General features: G+C 44.3%; 1 protein-coding gene across 1 annotated transcript in view; it reads left to right on the top strand.

Moving 5' to 3' along the window:
* Nucleotides 1-25,936, top strand: part of GALNT17 (polypeptide N-acetylgalactosaminyltransferase 17) — a 357,786-nt gene that overhangs the window by 193,298 nt on the left and 138,552 nt on the right. Inside the window, exons 5-6 of the mRNA XM_066576414.1 lie at nt 1,625-1,799; nt 7,266-7,463. Coding sequence (XP_066432511.1) covers nt 1,625-1,799; nt 7,266-7,463 — 373 coding nt within the window. The remainder of the gene's footprint in view (nt 1-1,624; nt 1,800-7,265; nt 7,464-25,936) is intronic.

The raw sequence follows: 25,936 nt of genomic DNA, 5'->3' as shown, positions 1-25,936 counted from the left end.
TGAGGATTGTAGAATGGAGTCTAATGATTTGAGGCAGATTACTACATAGTAAAGGTTCAGCACATGAAAGAACATTAATGGACTGGTAGATAAGGATGACATCATAAAAGATGCAGTACGTTTGAGAGCATTATAGTCTAGTAGGACTGTCTCTTCTTAAAGGGGTTGTCCAGTTGTAAACTATTGATGATCTATCCTTACAAATAGTCATCTATAGTAGATCAGCAGAGGCCCGTCATCAAGGATCCCCATCAATCAGCTGTTTGTTCATGCACTGAGCTGATTTATGCAGGAAGCACACAGCTCTGCAGTGGTCAGGCTTGGTTTTGCAGACCATTCACTTCAGTGGGAACTTTATCTGTAATACCAAGCCTGGCCACTGCAGTGGGAATGGAGCTGTCCTCTTCCTGTATAAATCAGTCAGTGCACAAGTGTACAAGCCCAGTGAACAAGTGATCAGCATATTTCCGAGCTGGCAGTTCCTGCAGATCTACTACTATTCTAAGGATAGACCATAGCAGTTCACAGCTAGGCAACCTCTTTAATTCTAGAAGAGAAAAATAATCAGCATTTTGATCAACAGAGAGCATAGGCAATAGACATGTTCACATGGCAGGATTTGCACAGTGGTTTCAGTGCATATTTTGCATCAAAAACAAAACTCTGCCCATAATCCTTATTCCATTAATTTTAACGGGAAGCCCATGAGGTAGTTCAAGCAGTTGTTGATTTTTTTTTTTTTTTAAATAAGCGTCACGGCAAAAAAAAAAAAGAAGTGGCATGTCACTTCTTGCTGAGAGTTCCATGTGGAAAACTCAGTGTGTGTCGCATGATTTAGCCACATTGTAGGAAATCTGCCTAACAAAAACAATACAGCCCAGTCCAAGACAATGCATGCTGATTTAATAATTACTTCCTTCATTCTCTCTATGCTGTATTCTATTTTTTGCATTGCTCAGATGGTTGAAGTTGTGGTTTCTTAAAAGGTAAATAATGCCTCTGACAATCCATACTACCTTATATTGTTTATACTGATGTATAAGTACTCTGTGTTCATGCTCAACCCCTAGTTCAAAATGCTAATAAAAACATTAGGTTTAGAGAGATTTAGCAAAAGGGATACTATGCAGCTAAATTTGTAATTTATACTGTAATTTTAGCCAAGTTCAACACAGGCAATCTTGTGTATAGCTCCTACTACAAACATAAGGAACTGTAGAGCAAGTCTCTCCAATGTAATATATAATATGGGAGTCCAAGAGATAGAAGATACAGAATGCACAGTTCAGAATTTCACAGTTTATGGAGACCATGAAGCATACTAGAGGAGGAGGTAGAGTTGAAAGCAATAACTGAATTCTCATTGGGAAGGGCATTTTAAGATAAAAGGTGTATCTGTATTCCTGTGGAAACAATTAATTCATTTTATGTTACAAAGCCAAAATAAACTCTTTTACATCTGTTCTCCTCATCTTCATTCTTGTCATGCTGGCTAAACAACTATTAAATATGATTTCGAAAAAAAAATATGTGTAGAAAATGTTGTTGCACATGTTTTCCTGCTTATGTTGATAATGTATGATAATGTTTATAAATTTATATATTGTGTTACTTTTCTCCTCAGAGGAGCTAAAAGGACCGCTAGAAGAATATGTCCACAAGCGATATCCTGGTCTTGTTAAAGTAGTCCGCAATCATAAAAGAGAAGGATTGATTAGAGCTCGGATAGAAGGCTGGAAAGTTGCAACTGGACAAATCACTGGATTTTTCGATGCACATGTTGAATTTACAGCTGGATGGTAGGTAAACAAAATAAACATTCCTGTAATGAAATTCATCTTACAGCAACAGAAACTGCAGTAGCCACAGTATTTAAACATTAAAGGGGTTGTCCCGCGCCGAAACGGGTTTTTTTTTTTTCAAACCCCCCCCCCCCCCCCCCCCCCCCGTTCGGCGCGAGACAACCCCGATGCAGGGGTTAAAAAAGATCACCGGACAGCGCTTACCTGAATCCCCGCGCTCCGGTGACTTCTTACTTACCCGGTGAAGATGGCCACCGGCATCTTCTCCCTCCGTGGACCGCAGGGCTTCTGTGCGGTCCATTGCCGATTCCAGCCTCCTGATTGGCTGGAATCGGCACGTGACGGGGCGGAGCTACACGGAGCTACACGGAGCCCCATTGAGAAGATAAGAAGACCCGGACTGCGCAAGCGCGTCTAATTTGGCCATTAGACGGCGAAAATTAGACGGCAACCATGGAGACGAGGACGCCAGCAACGGAGCAGGTAAGTGAAAAACTTTTTATAACTTCTGTATGGCTCATAATTAATGCACAATGTACATTACAAAGTGCATTATTATGGCCATACAGAAGTGTATAGACCCACTTGCTGCCGCGGGACAACACCTTTAAATAGAAGCAAATTAAATTTTATTTCCTTGCCAAATCATTTTTAACAGTAAGCAATTAAAAATGTATCATGTAACTGGCTGAAAATTCCTTCATAATTCATTAATTTGTTGGAAAATGAACAATAATAATCTATATGTGTCTGCTTTAATTATTATTTTTTAAATATTTACAAGTTTTCAATGTATTCACTGTATATATATATATATATATATATATATATATATATATATATATAGTGAATAGTAACATAAAATACATATACTGTATTTTTCACTCTGTAAGACGCACCTGATGATGAGATGCACCTAGGTTTTAGAGGAGGAAAATAGGAAAAAAATATTTTGAACTCCCCCAGACCAGGCAGGGAAGGAGGTTTAGATTTTGCTGACTCTTCCATTAAACTGAGATAAAAAAGTTTAATAAACGTCTAAGTTATTCATATAGATTGGAAGGCTCATTTGAGTTTACGTGCTTTTATAAGCACAATCAATATTTCTCTATATAAAGCATTGTTTTAGCTGTATAAAGCATGACAGGCTGCATTTCTGTCCATTATTTTCAGGAACTGCAGGTAAGGCATCCCATGAGTACATGCAGTGATAGTGAATTAAAGAGGAGGCAGAGAAAGTCATCCACTACCTACAGCTGATTGGTGGGGGAGCAGCAGAAGTTCCCTCCAGCTCACTAATCAGCTGTTAGTAGGGGCGAGCTGACCAGCTATTATTATCATACAGCAGGGGAGAAGAGCCACCGCCCAAACAGCTGATTACTAAGTGCTAGAGGGAACTGCTGCTCCCCTGCCCCTCTTATCAGCTATTACAGGCTCCCCTGCTATGTATGCAGTCTGTAGCTGTGTTAGAAGCATGTGCGATCCTTCTCACACAGCTACCAGCGGTCTGAATTTTGGCATGTTCGCTCTATAGAATGCACTGGTAATATACTCTCTTCAATTCACATATTTCATTATACAAACTATATCTAATTTAAAAGGGAACTCAAGTAAAACCCTGAACTTCCCATTATCTAAGAATGGTGTTCAGTATTTAAATACATTATAAAGACTGTCGAGAAACATATCTGACCGATGTAGATGACCAAGGCGGATTGGCCCACTCTAGTGACTAGAAGGTCATCTTCTTTGTTCCTTCAAACTTGTCTATGGTAAAAAAAATAACCAACTTCAATACTGTTAGAGCCCTCACCTTCAAAGCATAGCCTTTCCTTATTTCCATATCACTAACAGGAAGCTGTAATCTTTGTCATGTTACAGATGCAGTGGAACTGTAGCCCAGTCACTGGTCACTACAAGCCTGCTTGCTCACCCTACATTTGTCACTTCACTCCTCTCAACCTTGCACTGCAGAGTCCGCTTGCTTAAAACAGTAACAATGCTGCTGTAATCAAAGAACTTTTTTAAAAAAAAAAACAACCCTATCAGGTGATTTATGCTTCCCTGATAGAGAGAAAGAAGCTGTGCTTTGTGATATGTAGGTTTATATAATGTGATTTGAAGCTGGATTTATGAAGAAAAAGCACATCTTGACTCATAAGGGCTTAAACACATGGAAATCATGGCCGCAAAATGGGACGAAACAAAACCATTGATTTCAGTGGCTTTGCTTTCACTATTGGGATTCTTGCAATAGCATAGCAATAGAGTTTAAATGGTAAAAAAAAGGATTTTACCTAATTAATGCACTAATATGCTCCATAGCGGCGAGCGTATTAGTGCATGCGCCCATGTGTTTAGGCCCTAAGAGAGATAGTGAGAGTCCTGATTGTCCCATCTACACAGTCTGTTTGATGACCTCCTGTATATACACATCGATACAGGAAAAGTATCTCTCCTGGGAGTCATCTCAGCATTTACTTTTTCAATTTTTATTCAGAATTCCTGCTTGGTAGAGACTGCACATAGCGGCTTCATAAAATGAATAGTTGGCAGTAAACTTCAGTAAAATTAGTCCATGACTTTACTACTGAAATAATGTCTCCGCTTGCAAAATGATAAAAACAAGTTACAAAGGAAGATGTTTAAAGCAGTGATTATTATGATAGTTTTTGATGGATAGTGGAAGGTCTTTACAGGTAGAGGGCAAAGAAAATTACCTCTTTTTGTTCTGTTTTCTATAATTTTATCTCCTTTTAATTATACCTTTGGGTTGGTAAAGTTAATCTTCTGTAACTTTAATTCATTACAAATACAGTGTGCCAAGTAACGGATGCAATGACAAAACACTAGCAATGCTTAGTCCTTCTACTCAACTGACAAATTATTGTACATACACAGGATAATAGTACAATTTCATGTTATAATATAGAATAACACCTATCAGATATACGTTGCCTAATTCTCTATCCCTTTGCATCCTAATCACCAGCGCTGGCAATTGTCAGGCATGATACTTTTAAGAGACAGTCCTAGGTCTAAGAAAGGTCTCCAGCTGTGTGAAGCTGATCCCTGAGTAAGTTGCAGCTGTGAGACAGAAAACGATTAATTCAAGGGTGAATCTTAACAAATAAATAAGTGGAATTGTAATTTAAATGGAACAGTTGCTGAGGAACTGAAATTTTGAAAGGATTTCATTAATGAGAAAGGAGTTCTATAGCATATGTTAAAGTGTGAATATTTTGTTAGTTACTATGCAATGTGGATATGATTTGTTCTTTTCAGAAAGGTTCCAGATGGATTAGTTTACTAATTTTTATGTGACTTTCCTAATTGGAAAGTCAAAAGGTTCTTCCTGTGTTATTAGTCTTCCAGATGGAAAAGTTTAATCTCAGTAAATGTGAATGCTTAATTTTTCACTGCATATTCATAGTGAATAAATACAAGAATTGTTGTACATCATTGCTTATAGGGTAAGGTTATTGTTGTTAAATTAAAGCATTTGAAAAGAAAATAATTGGCTTCCACCTCTTTCCATGTGCAGCTATTTGGGGCCAAAAATATGAATCACCCAGGAAATAATACTTATTGCATCCCATCCTAAACACTGGCCAGCACTTTTCTCCGTTTACAAACTTTTTTAAAATCTCAGGATTTGTTTGCATGGGGTGTTGGGATGCTTTTTTGCTACTTTTTAGGGAGATAGGGCTTAGGGCTCAGTCACATGGGTGCATTGGCGCCCGTGTTACTGCAGGTAGCAGACGGCCGTACCTCAAGACGGACGTCTCTCTGCAGCGCCAGAGGAAAGAACATGTGACCGGCTTCATTGCTGGTCATGTGTTCTTTCTTCAGCGCTGCAGAGAGACGTCCGTCTTCAGGTACAGCCGTCTTCTGTCAGTCACACGGGCGCATCGGCGCCGGTGTGCGGGTGTCGATGCGCCCGTGTGACTGAGCATTTAAGGAGTTATGCATAACTCCTTTCTTTGGTCTTCTCTAAATCACTTTGTCATGTGCAAGACAAAACAGTGTATCAGTTGTATTCCAGGAGTGTTCTTTTAGGTAGAATTCTGAGGTTAGGTAATGAAATTATACATTTACACTATGATGGTTGATTTAGATATTGATTGGAAATGTCTAGACTCTGTGGATATAAGTTTTCCATTCAGTTCTGTCAAGGGGGAAATAAATTTATTTTACTATTAATCATGGTAACATCTGAAATAAGTAAAGTGAACTTTATAGACTAATATTGAATTTCACAATTTTCCATGTTAAAAAGATGCAGTTGAAATGGAGTGTTCAGTTTTCACATAGTAAAGCAGACCAAGAATCAAAAAGGTATGTTCACAGGATGGAAACTTTCCATGGATTTGATGTAAAATCCATGCAGATTCCACATCAAATCCATGCCAAATCAGTCTGCTTTTGAACTGTGTGCTGATAACTAGCTGGATGGTCGGTCTCCTCTGGAGTCCGCAGGACACGGCATCCGGGGTTTCCAAAAAGAGTTTCAAATTTTGAGTCATCTGATCACAGAACATTTTTCCATTTTGCCTCAGTCCATTTGAAATGAGCTTTGTGCCAGAGAAAACACCAAACATTTCTTGATTGTCATGGTATATGGCTTCTTCTTTGCATGATACAGCCTTAACTTGCATTTGTGGATTGCACTGTGAGCTGTTTCCACAGACAGTGATTTCTGGAAGTATTCCTGAACCCATGCAGTGATTTGCATTACAGAATTATGTCTGGTTTTACTGCAGTGATGCCTGAGGGTCCTAAGATCTTGAGCATGCAATAATAACCGTCAACCTTGTCCCTTGTGCACATAAATTTCTCCAGATTCTCTGAATCTTTTGTTGATGATATGTACTGTAGATGGTAGGATATTCAAAGCATTCACAATTTTACATTCAGAAACATTTTTCTGAAATTGTTCCACAATTTTTAGGCTCAGTTTTTTACAGATTGGTGAACCTCTGACCATCTTTGCTTCTGAGAGACCCAGCCTCTCTAACATGCTCTGTTTATACACAGTCATGAGATTTAATAGAAAATTGGCCCTCCAGCTGTTTTCCATTGGTAACAGTTACTTTTACAGCCTTTTGTTAACCCTGTCCGAACGTTTCTGAGATGTGTTGCTGCCATTAATTTCTAAATGAGTAAATTTTTTAAAACGAAATGGGAAAATGCCTCACTTTCACCTTCGGATGTTCTATTGTGAATAAAATATTGTTAGATGAGATTTTGAAATCATTGAATTCTTTTTTTCTTTACATTTATGTACATTTTGTACAGCATGCCAACTCTTTTGGAATTGAGGTTGTATCATCTAGCCATAAACCTCTAGGCTTTCTATCATACAATATGACTTTTACTTTCCTTTGTGTTCCTGAAATGAATTTTATTGGCTTCTATACAATATTCTTATATAAATAACTTTGATCTCTATGTATTTTACAGGGCTGAGCCAGTTTTGTCTCGTATTCAAGAAAACAGAAAAAGAGTAATTTTACCTTCGATAGACAATATTAAGCAAGATACATTTGAAGTTCAGAGATATGAAAATTCAGCACATGGATATAGTTGGGAACTCTGGTGCATGTATATAAGTCCTCCAAAAGATTGGTGGGATGCGGGGGATCCTTCTTTACCAATAAGGTAAGTAAAGTTTATATAACTAATCAATACAAAATTGAATGTATTGTTACTATTGAACAGGGAACATTTAATGTGACTTAACTTTATATTTATTTTTTTACATGGTGTTGAACTAATCTGACTAGTTATCCCAGTTTTAGGTTATTTTGAGATATCAATTAAAATTACAAGCTGTCCTTTGACAATAAGCAGATGCCAATGCAGTGACCTCCAGAAATCAATCATTATCTGTGGGGAAAACGTAGTTTGTTTTTTTCCTGCAGCCCCACCATATGGAAAAGGAAGCAATAGACAATTGCTATTCAGATCCGTTACTTCATCAAATGAAAACAGTAAATTAGCCACTAAATGAAATTCTCCAAAATAGGCAAGCCTAAAGTGAAGTAGGAGTAGTTCTGAATGTCCTACAGGAGTTTCCACAGGAACCTCCACTTGAACAAAATAAAAATAAGCAATTAATTCAGCCTATATATAGCATATACGCCAGCTACCAGTATAAGGAAGAGTAAACAAAGAAAGCCAAAAATACCTCAGCTCACAGAGTTAAAGTGCAGTGGTGTGTCTTCAATGGAGTAAGGAAAAAAGAAAGTAAGGGGCATAGTAATAATAATTGCAAATAACCTCCAGTCTATAGGCAATATATCCATATATGCTCACTTACATAACCCAGGAGAAAATAACAGGCATGAATGCCCTAGCTATATTGGAAAACTGTATAATAGGAAAAATAATGACAGTGTGACTGTCCAGCAGAGGTCTTATATGACAACAGGGGGCATAGATGTTAAAAAAAATGTTTGGAGAAATAAATTTAAAAAAATTGCAGAATAAATTTTATATATATATAATATATATATATCCCACTGCTTACACCAACATAAGCCATCACCATAACTGTAATTTGAGATTATACAAATTATATATAAAAATGTCCAAAGCAAAATGGAGAAAACTATGTCTATACTTTATTTTAGCGTAAGTATACTATTTAAAAAAAAATAAAGAATAGAGATGAGCGAGCACCAAAATGCTCGGGTGCTCGTTACTCGAGTTGAACTTTTCGCGATGCTCGAGGGTTCGTTTCGAGTAACGAACCCCATTGAAGTCGATGGGTGACCTGAGCATTTTTGTATATCGCCAATGCTCGCTAAGGTTTTCATTTGTGAAAATCTGCAAAGCCCAAGAAAGTGTTGGAAACGACAGAGAAACGGATAGGGCAGGCAAGGGGCAACATGCTGGGCTGCATTTCAGGTTCCCAGGTCCCACTATTCAGCCACAATAGCGGCAAGAGTGGGCCGCCCATACCAATTTTTACTTTGGACAAACCCTCATTAGCAAGGCACACCTTAGCTAAGCACCACACTACCTCCAACAAAGCACAAGCACTGCCTGCGGAACACACCGCTGCCACTTCTCCTGGGTTACATGCTGCCCAACCCCCTCCCCCCCCCCCCCGCACGACCCAGTGTCCACAGCGCGCACCAAAGTGTCCCTGCACAGCCTTCAGCTGCCCTCATGCCACACTCTGGCCTCACAGCCACACCACCCTCATGTCTATTTATAAGTGCGTCTGCCATGAGGTGGAACCGCAGGCACACACTGCAGAGGGTTGGCAGGGCCAGGCAGCGACCCTCTTTAAAAGGGGCGGGGCGATAGCCCACAATGCTGTACAGAAGCAATGAGAACTCCAATCCTGTGCCACCTCCATCAGGAGCTACAAACGTGGGCATAGCAATGGGGAACCTATGTGCCATTTTGAACTTTTTGGGAAAAAGCCCACTGCCTATATAGCCAGTATACCTCTTTCCCTGCCTCACCAGTACTGCCCCTATACTCAGTAAAATGACTGCAGACTGAGGACACTATGGTCTGCATGCCTGATATACAAAAAAAAAAACATTGTGCAACACTGCTAAAAGCAGCCTCAACAGTACTGCACACGGTCAGATGTGGCCCTAAGAAGGACCGTTGGGGTTCTTGAAAACTAAAATAACACCTAACGCTCTCCCTATAGCAGCAGCAGCATCAGCAGCACTGTCCTTGATCTATGTCAGCATGCATCTGTGGCGAGCCGCGGGCGGGGCAGATTTAAATACTCGGGTGTCATCTGATCTCCCCAGCCACTCACTGCAGAGGGGTGGTATAGGGCTGGAACGTCACAGGAGGAAGTTGTAATGCCTTCTATGTCTTTCTATTGGCCAGAAAAGCGCGCAAATTTCTCAGAGATGAAAGTGAAAGTAACTCGAACATCGCGTGGTGCTCGTCTCGAGTAACAAGCATCTCGAACACCCTAATACTCGAACGAGCATGAAGCTGGGACGAGTATGCTCGCTCATCCCTAATAAAGAATTATTAATTTAAGTAATCTTTTTCTTTTTACTTTTTGTGCACACTAGCCCTAATAAAACCAAAAGAAAATAGCCTTATATGTCAGGAAAAAACAAAATGCAGCAAAATTAATTTTTACAGCCCAAGAAAAAAAATAAGGCCATAAAACCAGAGCATGCATAATATTACAGTAAAAGTGTCTGGTCCTGTAGGATTAAAATGCTCTGATGCTAAAGGGGTTAATGTAGGAAACAAAATGTTAAGAGATAAATGTTATTGATTAACACTTTGATAAAGCTGAAGAGCACTGAGGTCTAAATGAAATGAATAACAATCAACTGTTGAAAGGAATAGTCAGTAACAAATAGCAGGAAAAGGCTACATGCTTCAAAACTTTTCAATTTGGGACTTTAACCCCTTAACGACTGCCCCATCGGGAAACTACGTCCTCAGTAAGTGGGATTTAATCCTAGAGGACATAGTTTTATGCATCCTCTTTGGATTGATGCCCACTTGCCTGAGGACGTGACAGCTCCATGCTGTCGGTGCCCGCAGGTAGCCGACAGCATGGAGCTGTCATCCCAGGATGCGGGCAGACCCCCCCCCGGCATTGCGATCGGCGCTATACAATGAATAGCGCCGATCGCAAAAAAGTTAAGAAAAGTGCGTAAAAAGTTAGATATTCAGCTGCTCTGATGGATCGGATCCATCAGAGCAGCTGAAAATTCTTACCTGGCTTGTCGGCGGTGTCCCCCGGAGATCGGGTCCTCCCGGACCCGCCGGCGGTCTTCTGCGCATGCGCGCCAGGCGATGACATCAGGCGCATGCGCAGAAGCCTGGGAGCCCCCGGCAAATTTGAAATCTCCTGGCTCCCGACTCCTGAAGGTAGCCGGGAACCAGGAGGTGTTACCGGGGACCGCTGTGAGCGGTCCCCGGGCCCACGATCGCTGCTATCCATTGGATAGCGGCGTTCGCGAAAAAGTTAAAAAAAAGTTTTTAAAAAAAGTCAGTTTCACCTCCGCTCATGGATCGGATCCATGAGGGGAGGTGAAAATACTCACCTAAGTCCTCCCCGATGTCCCGATGACCCAGGACCTGAATCCCCGTCTGCGCATGCGCGCCCGATGATTGACATCGGGCGCGTGCACAGACGGGCTCGAGCCCCGGGTAATTTAAAATCCCTCTGCTCTTGGCTGCCATGTGTAGCCAAGAGCAGAGGGATGTCACTGGGGACATGATCACTGTCATCCAACATGTAAAGTAAAAAAAAAAGTGTAAAAATGGAAAAAAAAAAAGTGTAAAAGTAAAAAAAAAAGTTTAAAAAAAGTTTTAAAAAAGTTAAAAAAGCTTGCGTTTCATCTCCCCCCACGGATCATATCCGTGAGGGAGGATGAAATGACGTACCTAAGGCCCGCGGATTTATCCGCGGACCTTACCCCAGCTTCTGCGCACGCGCCTGTCGCCAAAATGGTGGATGCATGCGCAAAAGCCGTGGATTGCCAGGATAATTTAAAATCTACCTGCTCCTGGCTACAAAACTTAGCCGAGAGCCTGGAGATTTCACGGGGGGCCGTGGTGAGCGGTTCCTCGTCACGTGTTCGCCGTTATCCAATGGATAATGGCGGTCACGTAAAAGTAAAAAAAGGTGAAGCTTCATCTCCCCTCACCGATGCGATCGGTAAGAGGAGATGAAACTTTTTACCGGAGGCCTCCGTATTTGCACCCCGACGCGATCTTCCTCCGTGAACTTTCCCGGATCCTGCGCATGCGACCGCCGGCAAAACAGCGAACACATGCGCAGGAGTCGGGGAGCACAGGAAATTTTAAATCTCCTTGCTCCCAGCGACCAACGGTCGCCGAGAGCCTGGAGCAGTGACGGGTGGCCTCGTTGAGTGGTCCCCGATCATGTGATAAAAAGGTAGCGATCTACCTTAGGTCGGTCTCACATGACCGGATAGGAATTACGGATTCCGCATGCTTCTGATCCGCGGTAATACATGGATCAATCGCATTGGATTACACAATTCCGCTCACATTAGCAGGTCGGAATTGCGTAATCCACTCGCAGAAAAGAGAACGCAGCATATTTTACCGCGACTATCCGCAGCATAGAGCCTATTGTGCTCCATGGTCGCGGATATACCCGCAGCCCATACGCAACTACATTGTATACGGGCTGCGGGTACCCGTGTCATCGCTAAGCGACTGTGCGGAAAATACAAATTTAAAAAAAGTACTGCGCATGACCGCCTGTGTGAGTAGGCAGTTATGCGCAGTACATTACGCGGCCGTACGCAGGGACACAGCTGGGCTCATAGCTGGGATCCGCTGCGGGCCTCTGCAAGCGGATTCCACCTACGGCCGTGTGAGCCTGGCGTTATTCAGACCGCTACCTGTAATACGCAATTTACAAGAAGCCCCAGGAATGCTCGCCTTCCTGCAGTTCCAGGAGCAGCTTGTTGAGCGTCTTCTGTGCGAGACCGCCGCACCTCATCAAGCTTACGGAGACTCACAGAGTGCCACTTTTTACACCCTATACCCACCACTGAGGTCAAGAAATGACCCCCAAAAAGCATGAGAGGAGGGGGGATACACGGTTTTATTGCCCCATGTACCCATCCCAACCAGCCTCTGTAATTACCACTGTTTTCGGAAATACCACACAGTTCACATTATTACTTTTATCTAAGATTTGGGGAACACCGAAAAGGGGCGCGGAGGGGGGGGCGGGGATATTTTTAGGGAGTCAATTTTTATTCCGTACAAATAAACAATGGGGCCTGGGACTTATTCAGTTGTGCCCTGCAATCCAACGGGTGTTCCCTGCATTACAGGCCTAACCATGTGTCCTATAAGTAGATTAGGGCCACAATGGGTATGTTTTTGAACACGGGACAAACGGGGGCATCCATTTTGGGGTGAAGGTCTTCATTCCTATGTAAACTGTACAAAAAAACAGTTTTTAAATTGACAAAATTGCCAAAAAAAATGAAAAACGTAATTTTTTCCTTCTGCTTTGCTTAGATTTATTCAAATACTGTGGGGTCAAAATACACAGTGCACCCCTAGATGAATTCATTAAGGGGTCTAGTTTTTAAAATGGGGTCATCTGAGGGGGTTCTTTATAGTTTTGGACGCTCAATGGCTCTACAAGTGGGCAATGGGGCCTGGAATTTATCCCGTTGTACCCTGAAATCAAACGGATGCTCCTCCCATTATAGGCCTAGCCATGTGTCCTTTAAGTAGATTAGGGCCACAAGGAGTATGGTTCTGAACACGGGACAAACACGGGTATCCATTTTGGGGTGAAAGTCTTCATTCCTATGTGTGCTGTACAAAAAAAACTGTTTTTAAATTGATACAAATGCCAAAAAAATGAAAATTGTAATTTTTTTCCTACTGCTTTGCTTAGATTTATTCAAAAATTGTAGGGTAAAAATACACAGCACACCCCTAGATTAATTCGTTAAGGGGTCTAGTTTTCAAAATGGGGTCATTTGTTGGGGTTCTCTGTCGTTTTGGGCGCTCAAGGGCTCTAAATCACCTTCAAGCTAAATTTCTGTTCTGAAAGCCACCGACTACTTCTCTCATTTTGGGCCCCGTTGTGCATCCACACATAAGATTAGGGCCACAATGGGTATGTCTCTGAACACGGGACAAACAGGGGTATCCATTTTGGGGTGCAAGTCTTCATTCATGTGTGTGCTGTACCAAAAAAGCAGTTTTTAAAACGACAGAATTGCCAAAAAAACGAAAATCACATTTTTTTTCCTTTTGCTTTGCTTGAATTCATTCAAAAACTGTGGTCTCAAAATGGGCAGTACACCCCTAGATAAATTCGTTAAGGGGTCCAGTTTTCAAAATGCGGTCACTTGTGGGGGTTCTCTTTGGTTTTGGCTGCTCAAGAGCTCTACATGTGTGCTATGGGGTCTAAAAGGACATCAAGCAAAATTTATGTTCTGAAAGACACCGACTACCCCTTTCATTTTGGGTCCCGTTGTGCATCCAGACATAAGAATAGGGCCACAATGGGTATGTTTCTGAACACGGGAGAAACGGGGGTATCCATTTTGGGGTGTAAATCCTCATTTTCATGGACAGTATAGGAAAAAAGTATGTCTTTAAAATGACATATTTGCAAAACTATGAAATTTTATTTTTTCTCCTCTAAATTGAATTAATTCCTGAAAAAAACTGGTAGGGTCAAAATATTCATGACACCCCTCAGTGAATACATTAAGGGGTGTAGTTTTTAAAATGGGGTCATTTGGGGGGGGGTATCTATTATTCTGACACTCATGAGCCTTTGCAAACTTGGCTTGGTGCAGGAAAACAAAGTGTTCCTCAAAATGCTGAAAAGTAATGTTAAATTTGTACGTCCTATAAATGGTTAAAAAAAACACAAAAGTTTTTCAAGTGTGCATTCAGAATAAAGTAAACAGATGGAAATATTTATCTTATCAAAAATTTGTACAGTATGTTTGGACATATTTGAGATATTACAGTTGAAAATGTGAAAAAATGACAATTTTTTCACAATTTTTCCAATATTGGTACTTTTAATAAATATACACAAATTATATCGGTCTCTTTTTACAACCAAAATGAAGTACAACATGTGGTGAAAAAACAATGTCAGAATCACTTGGATATGTAAAGCCTTTACGGAGTTATGCTCCGTTGAACGATGCATGTCAGATTTCCAAAATTTGGCTCCGTCACTAAGGCGCAAACAGGCTTCGTCACTAAGGGGTTAATAAATAACACAATGTAGTACAAGCTTTGCGTAATGTCTTTAATCTTTAGGTATGATAATTTTTATAGGCAGGATGATAATGCAGACTTATGAAAGGAAAAGTGTACTAGAATAAAGAAAAGCTCTTTTAAATGTAAATGCCTTCTTCATACAATAAAAGACTACAATTGGATGTCTAAATGCTTGGCCCATGAAATATTAATTGAACCAGTGATGTCAATAATTGAAAGGTTCTATTCTTATGTAAGTGTAATCATAAGAATGCTTTTTGTATGTCTTCACTTAGAGTAGGTGACAAGTACATTTCATATAATTCAATATAAGAAATGTATTATATTTTCACTGTATGTCTTGTTGGAACTGTCTGGATAACAATTGCTTGCATATTTTGTGGCATAACATCTTGTCTGGTTTAGACAATATAAATATAATAAATATGGAAAAAAAGGATAGTGCATGTGAATATATGAAGCTTTGCAATATATTATAAATGGAAAGTGCCACATTCCTAATTTTCCAGCAATCTATAATTCCCACCCTGATTGCAAGCTCTCTAAAAGCCCCCATGCACATTAATCAAAACTGGTCCAAGCCCACTGATTCAGGCAGAACTGAATGACTGTTATATGTATATGGAAGCCTCAGGGACTTTCATGGATTAGGCCTATTGAATTTCAACACTCTATCACTTAGTCCCCATTGGAGATAAACCACTGCCAGTGCAGTCAAGCTGTGGCGTTCTCTACTGTCCCCATATAACCTGGAGAATAAAGTGGAGAAGGGGTGACTTCAGCAGGGTATCTCCCTAGATGCATTGTGAGGATCATACTGTGAGAGGGAAGATGGAACACAGGGATCATATTTCAGTCTCTCTGTGAATGTGACAGACTTCACACAACACAGCACAAGTACCTCTTCAGCAAACATGATGACAGAAAATGAAAAGTAGGGGAAACATCACTCAAAGAAAACTTTGATCACTCAGGAAACAGAAAGGAAAAGTAATAAATACACTGAAAGTTGCCTAAGGCCACCTGCAGACGAGCGGGTCGGATCCGGCAGCGAGAAATCTCGCCGCGCGATCCGACCCCAGAGCCTGCAGGGACGAGCGCGTACTCACCCGCGCCTGGCGGCCCCGGCTCTTTCATGTGCCGGCTGCCGCGCAGCCGGCGCATGCGCAGACCGGAGCCGGCGGCCAGGTGAGTGCGTGCCCCGCAGAAAATTAGAACATGCCGCGGTTTGTTTGCCGCGCGAGATTGTAATGCACTCCTATGCAGACTTTCAGCGGCGGAAATCCCGCCGCGGGATTTCCGCTCGTCTGCAGGCGGCCTAAGGGTGGCTTCCCACGAGCATGTGCGTGTGCAGTACATAGGTGCACACAAAAGTGCGCACCCACGTATGTGCACAAACGCGTGAATGCAGTTCCGGGCCCACGGCTGCTGCCGACGGCCCCATTGCAAGCAATGGGCTGCCAGCAACTCCTGCAGTGATTTTCGGGGAAGGGCTTTAAATATAAGCCCTTCCCTGAAAATCATCTCTGTTTGTATTAAAAAAAATTAAAATAAAAAAATTATATATATAGTTGTGGCAGAGGATTTTCATCTCCATGGGGAGCTGTGACAGCTGTAGCAGGGATTTCTTCATCCCTGCGGGGAGTAAAGAATCCCCTACCACAACTGTCAATGGGACCAGTACTTCTGCAGCCCCATTGAAAGCAATGGGCTGCTGGCAAGCCCTGCAGGGATTTTCTGGAAAGGGCTTTAAAGGGGTTGTCCCGCGCCGAAACGGGTTTGTTTTTTTTTCAATAGCCCACCCGTTCGGCGCAAGACAAACCCGATGCATGTGTTGAAAAAAAAAACCGGATAGTACTTACCCGAATCCCCGCGCTCCGGTGACTTCTTACTTACCTTGCGAAGATGGCCACCGGGATCTTCACCCACGGTGGACCGCAGGTCTTCTGTGAGGTCCAATGCCGATTCCAGCCTCCTGATTGGCTGGAATCGGCACACGTGATGGGGCGGAGCTACGAGGAGCAGCTCTCCAGCACGAGCAGCCCCATTCAACACGGAGAAGACCGGACTGCGCAAGCGCGTCTAATCGGGCGATTAGACGCTGAAAATTAGACGGCACCATGGAAACGAGGACACTAGCAACGGAACAGGTAAGTGAATAACTTCTGTATGGCTCATAATTAATGCACAATGTACATTACAAAGTGCATTAATATGGCCATACAGAAGTGTATACCCCAACTTTGTTTCGCGGGACAACCCCTTTAAATATGAGCCCTCCCTGAAAATCATCCCTAGAATGTGTTAAAAATTATACTCACCTCTCCTCAGCTGCCGGGGCTCAAGCTTGTCTACCGTGTCTTCTCCCTCCACTGCTCTGAAGCTCTTTCAGCAGGTAGGGATTTAAAATCCTCGCCTGCTGAAAGGGCTGTATCTGATTGGCTGAGCGCTCAGCCAATCACAGGTAGCTCGCAGCCATTCATTGAATGACAGCTGAGAGCTGCCTGTAATTGGTCATAGCACTCAACCAATCACAGGCAGTGCTTGGCCATTGATTAAATTCTATGAATGGCCACTTGCTGCCTGTGATTGGCTGAGTGCTGTGACAGGCAGCACTCAGCTGTCATTCAATGAATGTCTGAAAGCTGCCTGTGATTTTAAATCCCCACCTGCTGAAAGAGCTTCAGAGCAGTGCAGGGAGAAGACAGGCTAGACGCACCTGAATCCTGGCAGCTGAGGAGAGGTGAGTATAATATTTTCTGTTTTTAACACATTCTAGGGATTATATTCAGGGAAGGGCTTATATTTAAAGCCAGCAGCCCATTCCTTTTAACGGGACTGAAGAAGTGCTGGTCCCATTGAAAGCAATGGGAGAACATCACGATCCTCTGCTACAGTTGTCATAGCTGTCACAGCTGTGGCAGGGGATTCTTTACTCCCCACAGAGATGAAGAAATCCTTTGCCACAGCTGTGACAGCTGTGGCAGGGGATTCTTTACTCCCTGTGGGGAGTCCTCTTGGCACTGATCACTGTGACAGTGCTGTCATAGTGTTCAGTGACAAGGGGTCTCCCTGCTGGGGAATATTGACACACACCACGGACCTATGGTGCACGCATGTCCTATGTTTCGCAGATATGTGCATTTGCACGCCTGTAAAACACGGACATGTGAACACACCATAGGGAACCAATGTCTCTAATAGGAGCGTGTTTTTGTGCGCACAATTGTACGCACATAAACACGCTCGTGTGAAGCCACTGTAAGTGAGGATTGTAATTTTTAACACAATGATAGATATATTTCATACTGAGGTTAAAAACAGTTTATTGAAGTTAGAATGTCTGTGCTGTCTATAAATAAGATTATTATGATTAACTTCTTCACTTCCAAGACATTTCTTATTCTTTTTTTTTTTCATTTCTACCTGCCAATAAAAATAACTTTTTCATTTTTCCATTGACATAGCCATATGAGACATCCATGAAGTATCTATCTATGAGTCACAGTATTATTGCATGTGGCATACAAGGTGTCGCTGCATAGGCTTGTCAGGTGATTTGTCTCCCTTGCCTTCCTCCCCTGCCTCCACCTCCTGGGCTTTCCCTGCGCCTCTTTCTGTTCTTCTAGCCCAGTGCTACAAATCCACCAGGCTAGACAGACTGAACGTTTTTTTTTTCAGGAAAACGTAAACAGTAAACAAAGAAAACCAAAAAATTTACTTCACAGAGTTAAAGGGGTTGTCCCGCGGCAGCAAGTGGGTCTATACACTTCTGTATGGCCATATTAATGCACTTTGTAATGTACATTGTGCATTAATTATGAGCCATACAGAAGTTATAAGAAGTTTTTCACTTACTTGCTCCGTTGCTAGCGTCCTCGTTTCCATGGAGCCGACTAATTTTCGCCGTCTAATGGCCAAATTAGCCGCGCTTGCGCAGTCCGGGTCTTCTTCTTCTCTCAATGGGGCCGCTCGTGCAGGATGCTGGCTCCGTGTAGCTCCGCCCCGTCACGTGCCGATTCCAGCCAATCAGGAGGCTGGAATCGGCAATGGACCGCACAGAAGCCCTGCGGTCCACCGAGGGAGAAGATCCCGGCGGCCATCTTCAACTGGTAAGTAAGAAGTCACCGGAGCGCGGGGATTCAGGTAAGCACTCTCCGGTGTTCTTTTTTAACCCCTGCATCGGGGTTGTCTCGCGCCGAACGGGGGGGGCGGGGTTGAAAAAAAAAACAACCCATTTCGGCGCGGGACAACCCCTTTAAAGTGCAGGGGTTTGTATTTAATGGACTAAGGCAAAAAGCAAGTATAGGGCTTAGTGATAATGAATGCAAATAACCTCCAGTCTATAGGTAATATATCCATATATGCTCACTTACATAACTCAGGAGAAAATAACAGGCATGGATACCTTAGTTACAGTGGAAAACTGTATAGCCCACAGTCCATGCCCTAGACATTCTGGGTTTTTTTTAAAGTGGCAGGCAGGTAAAACTCCGCTATGGCATGTCTGTGTGCACCCATAGCATGGGTGGCTAGCAGGAACACATAGACGGTACAGAAAGAAATCCCATTGCAGTGCCCCGGATAGCTGAGGTTACGTGAGAGGAAATACATGTTGGCCGCGGCCCACACGCCATGCCCTAGTCAGTCTGGGTTTTTTGGGGGGCCAGATAGGTAGAACACCACGATGGGAAGACTTAGTGCACCGATAGTATACACAGACCCCTGTAATATTCCTGTAGCAAAGGTATAAGCTGACCCCAGTAACATTTATGTTGCAGAAGTCTAGGGAGACCCCATTAACATTTCTGTAGTAACAGTATAGACAGACCCCAGAAACATTTCATTAGCAGAAGTATAGGCAGACCCCTGTAACATTTATGTAGCTGCAGTATTGCCAGACCCCTGTAACATTTGTGTAGCAGCAGTATATGCAGACCCTCTGTAACATTTACATGGCAGAAGTATAGGCAGACCCCAGTAACATTCTTGTAGCAGAAGTATAGGCAGACTCCTGTAACATTTAAGTGGCAGCAGTATAGGCAGACCCCTGTAACATTTATGTGGCAGAAGTATAGGCAGACCCCAGTAACAGTTATGTAGCAGCAGTATAGGCAGACCCCTGTAACATTTCTGTAGCAGCAGTATAAGCAGACCCCTGTAACATTTATGTAGCAGAAGCACAGGCAGACCCCTGTAACATGTCTGTAGTAGAAGTATAGGCAGACCCCAGTAACATTTCTGTTGCAGCAGTACAAGCAGACCCCTGAAACATTTTTGTAGCAGCAGTATAAGCAAACCCCTTCAACATTTAAGTAGCAGAAGCATAGGCAGACCCCTGTAACATTAACGTGGCAGCAGTATTAGCAGACCCCTGTAACATCCTTGTGGCAGCAGTATTGGCAAACCCCAGTAAAATTAATGGGGCAGCAGTATAGGCAGACCCCAGTAACATCCTTGTGGCAGCAGTATAGGAAGACCCCTGTAAAATTTACGTTGCAGAAGTATAGGCAGAGCCCTGTAACATGTAAGTGGCAGCAGTATAGGCAGACCCCTGTAACTTTCTTGTAGCACAAGTATAGGCAGGCAGGCAGATCCCAGTAAAATTTCTGTAGTAATAGTATAGGCCAACCTCTGAAACATTGGGATACCATGAGCGTAGGCGAAGGTCGGAAAAATTAGTTGGATAAGAGTTTGGCATGGGCCCCAAAAATTAGTGTACCAAGAGTACAAGTGTACCTCTGAAAAATTTATCAACCGAAAGGGCAGGTGAAACCCATAAACATTTTTTAAAAGATACAGCTCACTGTTGCCTAATTTGTAACAGAGCCTGTAGGCAGCCCTGTTGAAAATATTGGTTCATGTTACAGTCTCAATACTTTTGTAACTTAGAAAAATTGTAAAAACATTGGTAGATGTAGGTGAGCATTTTGGGCCGCAGAAAAATTGGCCGTTCAGCGTGATGACATGTTGTTTCTGGAGGAGGAGTAGCAGGAGGAGGACTAATCTCAGAAACAGATTGACAAAGCTAAATGCCCCGTTTTACCGGTGACAGAGAAGAGTGCTTTTATCTGCGGTTGTAGCGAAAAGAATCTTTAGGTTCTGCTGCTCTCCACCGGTGGAGAAGAGAAGTCTGGGGAAATCCAGGCTTTGTTCATCTTTATGAATGTAAGCATGTCGGCACTGGCAGTTGACAGGCAGGTACGCTTGTCCATGATGATTCCCCCAGCTGCACTAAACACCCTCTCTGACAAGACGCTAGCGGCAGGGCAAGCCAGCACCTCCAGGGCATACAGCGCATGTTCGTGCCACCTGTCCAGCTTTAACACCCAATAGTTGTATGGAGCAGCGGCATCACGGAGGACGGTGGTACGATCAGCTGCATACTCCCTCACCATCTTTTTACAGTGCTCCCTCCGACTCAGCCTTGACTGGGGAGTGGTGACAGAGTCTTGCTGGGGAGCCCTAAAGCTGGCAAAGGCCTTGGACAGTGTTCCCCTGCCTGCGCTAAACATGCTGCCTGATTTCCGCACCTCCCCTGCTACTTGGCCCTCGAAACTGCGCCTTCTGCTGCTAGCGCTGTCAGATGGGAAGTTTACCATCAGTTTGTCCACCAGGGCCCTGTGGTATTGCATCACTCTCGAATCCCTTTCCTCTTCGGGAATGAGAGTGGAAAGGTTCTCCTTATACCCGGGGTTGGCTGAATACTTCAGCTAGGAATAATGGAATAGGACTCCGGTTCTATTTTGTTGGTTTTTGGAACTGGGGCCATGATTAAGAGGGACGGCCGGGGGCATTCGCATTGTGCCGCTAGAGGTGAAATTCTTGGACCGGTGCAAGACGGACCAAAGCGAAAACATTTGCCAAGAATGTTTTCATTGTTGGAGGAGGAGGAGGAGGGGGAGGGTTTAGAGGAGGTGGCATAGACCGCCGCAGATACCAGAACCGAGGAAGGACCCGCAATTCTGGGTGTGGGTAGGATGTGTGCAGTCCCAGGCACTGACTCGGTCCCAGCCACCACCAATGTGCTGTCAGGGAGATATAGTGGCCCTGCCCGCCAGTATTTGTCCACGTGTCCGAGGTTAAGTGGTCCTTCCCAGTAACCGCGTTGGTGAGGGCACGATTGATGTTGCGGGAGACGTGCTGGTGTAGGGCTGGGACGGCTCACCGGGAAAAATAGTGGCGACTTGGGACCGAGTAGCGTGGGACCGCCGCCGCCATCATGTTTTTGAAAGCCTTCGTTTCCACAAGCCTGTATGGCAACATCTCCAGGTTGATTAATTTGGCAATGTGCACATTTAAAGCTTGAGCGTGCAGGTGCGTGGTGGCGTATTTGCGCTTGCGCTCCAAGGCTTGCGCTAGCGACAGCTTGATGCTGCGCTGAGAGACATTGCTGGATGGTGCCGAGGACAGCGGAGATGAGGATGTGGGTGCAGGCCAGGAGGCGCTTGTGCCTGTGTCCTGATAGGGGGGTTGGATCTGAGTGGCAGGTTGGGGCACAGGGGGAGAGGCAGTGGTGCGACCCGGAGGCGGTGAACGGCCTTCGTCCCACCTCGTGGGGTGCTTGGCCATCATATGCCTGCGCATGCTGGTGGTGGTGAGTCTGGTACTGGTGGCTCCCTGGCTGAACTTGGCGCCACACAGGTTGCACACCACTATTCGTCGGTCGTCCACGCTCTCACTGAAAAACATCCACACCTTTGAAGACCTAGGCCTTTGCAGGGTGGCTTGGCGCGAGGGGGTGCTTTGGGAAACAGTTGGGGTAGTCTTCAATCTGGCCCTGCCTCTACCCCTGGCCACCCCACTGCCTCTTCCAACCTGTCCTGCTGCTGCACTTGCCTCCCCCTCTGAAGACCTCTCCTCAGTTGGCTTAGCGAAGCAGGTGGGGTCAGTCACCTCATCGTCCAGCGGCTCTTCCTCCGAATCCTCTGTGCGCTCCTCCCTCGGACTTACTGCCCTTACTACTACCTCACAGATAGACAACTATGTCTCATCATCAATATCGACCTCCTCACTCACTGAAAGCTCTTGAGACAGTTGCCGGAAGTCCCCAGCCTCATCACCCGGACCCCGGTAACTTTCCAAAGGTTGGGCATCGGTGACGACAAACTCCTCAGGTGGGAGAGGAACCATTTTTTCCCAATCAAGGCAGGGGCCCGAGAACAGTTCCTGGGAGTCTGTCTGCTCATCAGAATGTGTCATTTTCATGGAGTGAGGAGGCTGGGAGGAAGGAGGAGCAGCAGCGAGAGGATTCAGAGTTGCAGCAGTGGACGGCATAGAAGACTGGGTGGTCGATAGATTGCTGGATGCATTTTCTGCCATCCACGACAGGAGCTGCTCACACTGCTCATTTTGTAATCAAGGTCTACCACGTGGACCCAAAAATTGTGATATGAAGCTGGGGACCCCAGAAACTTGCCTGTCTCCTAATCCCGCATCAGCCAGCTGCGATGCACCTGGACCAGGAACTCGGCCTGTGCCCACACCCTCACTTGGACCTCCGCGTCCTCGCCCGCGTCCACAGCCACATCCTCTAGGCCTACCCCTACCTCTCAGCATGGTGTATTACCAATAGAGCAGACACAGAGCGGTCTGAATAATTATGCAATTAGTGGCGTGCAGTTGGAGGCTGACAGTGGTTATGACACGCACACTGCAGTTCGTAAAAAATTATATGCTAGGCTGCAAAAAGGCCTAGCTGGGTAATACTGAGCCACTACAACTCCCAGCGGCTACGCAGTAAAATGCACATGGGCACAGGTAGCCCTAAGAAGGAGCCTTTTTTCAAATTTTTTTGAAAAAGCAAACAGCCTAGATAGTGTGTATATGTCTTTCCCTCTATCAGCGGCTGTGGCCGTACGCTGTGCGTGAAGTTGACAGGACGCACAGAGCGGTGTAAAAAATTAGGCAATTATTTGCCTGCACTTGGAGGCTGACAGCGGTTATGTTACGCACACTGTAGGTCAAAAAAATTATACCCCAGGCTGCAGAAAGGCCTAGCTGGCTAATAGTGAGCCACTACAACTCCTAACAGCCACGCAGTAAACTGCACACTCGCACAGGTAGCCCTAAGGAGGTTTTTTTTCAGATGTTTTTGAAAAAAACAGGAGCCTAGATAGCGTGTATATGTCTTTTGCTCTATCAGCGGCTGTGGCCATACGCTGTGCATGAAGTTAACAGGACGCACAGAGCGGTGTAAAAAATTAGGCAATTATTTGCCTGCACTTGGAGGCTGACAGCGGTTATGTTACGCACACTGTAGGCCAAAAAAATTATACGCTAGGCTACTGAAAGGCCTAGCTGGCTAATAGTGAGCCACTACAACTCCTAGCAGCCACGCAGTAAACTGCACACGCGCACAGGTAGCCCTCAGATGTTTTTGAAAAAAACAGGAGCCTAGATAGCGTGTATATGTCTTTTGCTCTATCAGCGGCTGTGGCCATACGCTGTGCGTGAAGTTGACAGGACGCACAGAGCGGTGTAAAAAATTAGGCAATTATTTGCCTGCACTTGGAGGCTGACAGCGGTTATGTTACGCACACTGTAGGCCAAAAAAATTATACGCTAGGCTACTGAAAGGCCTAGCTGGCTAATAGTGAGCCACTACAACTCCTAGCAGCCACGCAGTAAACTGCACACGCGCACAGGTAGCCCTAAGCAGGATCTTTTTTGGGGTACTTGTTGACAGGATTCTACACTACCACTGTCCTTGCCTGACCAGTACTGCCCCTATACTCTGTATAATTGGCTGCAGACTGACAACGCTATAGTCTGCAGAGCCCAAGATGAAAAAAAAAAAGAAAAAGCAAAACTGCTCCCAGCAGCCACAACAGTAATGCACACGGTCAGAGGTAGCCCTAAGAAGGACCGTTGGGATACTTGTTGACAGGATAGTACACTACCACTGTCCCTGCCTGACCAGTACTGCCCCTATACTCTGTATAATTGGCTGCATCAAGCTCGGACGAGTACATTCGCTCATCTCTACTGCTTACACATTACATTAGCGGATCGGGACTGGACCAGAAGTAGGGGGCATGGACAGCATCAGAAGTCCTCGCATTGACATTACATCAGTGGTAATCCTAAAAATGCTTAGAAAAAGAGAACTGACATCTGCTACTTAAAAACAACTCTGGACACGTGCAGTAGGAAGCAGGTACCCTATATATGTAATGCATTAGCCTCTTGGTAATGTGGGGACCAGGAGTAGGGAGTGACAGTTGACAGGCTGAGGTAACAGGTCACTTGTCATGGTTCTCTTAGTAATTCCCCTCACAGTGGCAATTTTTAGACTGTCACTCCACAATGTAGTCAGTTACACAGGACGATAGATAAATGGGTGTTGTAGACGTGCACTGGACAATTGTGCGCTTTGGTATAATGTTTTCAGTTAACTTTACTTGTTCAATAAATTTGGTGATTACAGGCATCCAAAATGCAGGTACAAGACTTGAACAAGCAACAGTTGGGATATGCTTTTTGTCAAATGGTGGCTGTATTTTGCTTCCCTTTGTTACTCACTATTAGAGGTAAAGCTACGCTGTGAGCTGTCCGCTTCTCTTCATACTGAGGGATTAATATTCTTGTTTAAAGGGGTTGTCCCGCGGCAGCAAGTGGGTCTATACACTTCTGTATGGCCATATTAATGCACTTTGTAATGTACATTGTGCATTAATTATGAGCCATACAGAAGTTATAAGAAGTTTTTCACTTACCTGCTCCGTTGCTAGCGTCCTCGTTTCCATGGAGCCGACTAATTTTCGCCGTCTAATGGCCAAATTAGCCGCGCTTGCGCAGTCCGGGTCTTCTTCTTTTCTCAATGGGGCTGCTCGTGCAGGATGCCGGCTCCGTGTAGCTCCGCCCCGTCACGTGCCGATTCCAGCCAATCAGGAGGCTGGAATCGGCAATGGACCGCACAGAAGCCCTGCGGTCCACCGAGGGAGAAGATCCCGGCGGCCATCTTCAGCAGGTAAGTAAGAAGTCACCGGAGCGCGGGGATTCAGGTAAGCACTCTCCGGTGTTCTTTTTTAACCCCTGCATCGGGGTTGTCTCGCGCCGAACGGGGGGGGGGGGGGGGGGGGGGTTGAAAAAAAAAAAAACGTTTCGGCGCGGGACAACCCCTTTAAGCTTTTTCAATTGCTTCACCAGTGCTGATCCACTCCCTGGGGTAACTGTCTGAGGTAACTCTTATATAATCTCTGAGGTATCTCTCAGATAATCTCTTAGGTAACTGCCTGAGGTAACTCTCTTAGGTAATCTCTGAGGTAACTGTCTGAGGTAACTCTCTCAGGTAATCTCCAAGGTAACTGTCTGAGGTAACTCTCTCAGGTAATCTCTGAGGTAACTGTATGAGGTAAATCTCTGGTAATCTGTAA

The sequence above is a fragment of the Eleutherodactylus coqui genome, chromosome 1 (assembly GCF_035609145.1).
Source record: "Eleutherodactylus coqui strain aEleCoq1 chromosome 1, aEleCoq1.hap1, whole genome shotgun sequence".
NCBI classification, from domain to species: Eukaryota; Metazoa; Chordata; class Amphibia; order Anura; family Eleutherodactylidae; genus Eleutherodactylus; species Eleutherodactylus coqui.
Note: the sequence above shows the minus strand (reverse complement) of the source record. Positions and strands in the feature narration are given on the sequence as shown.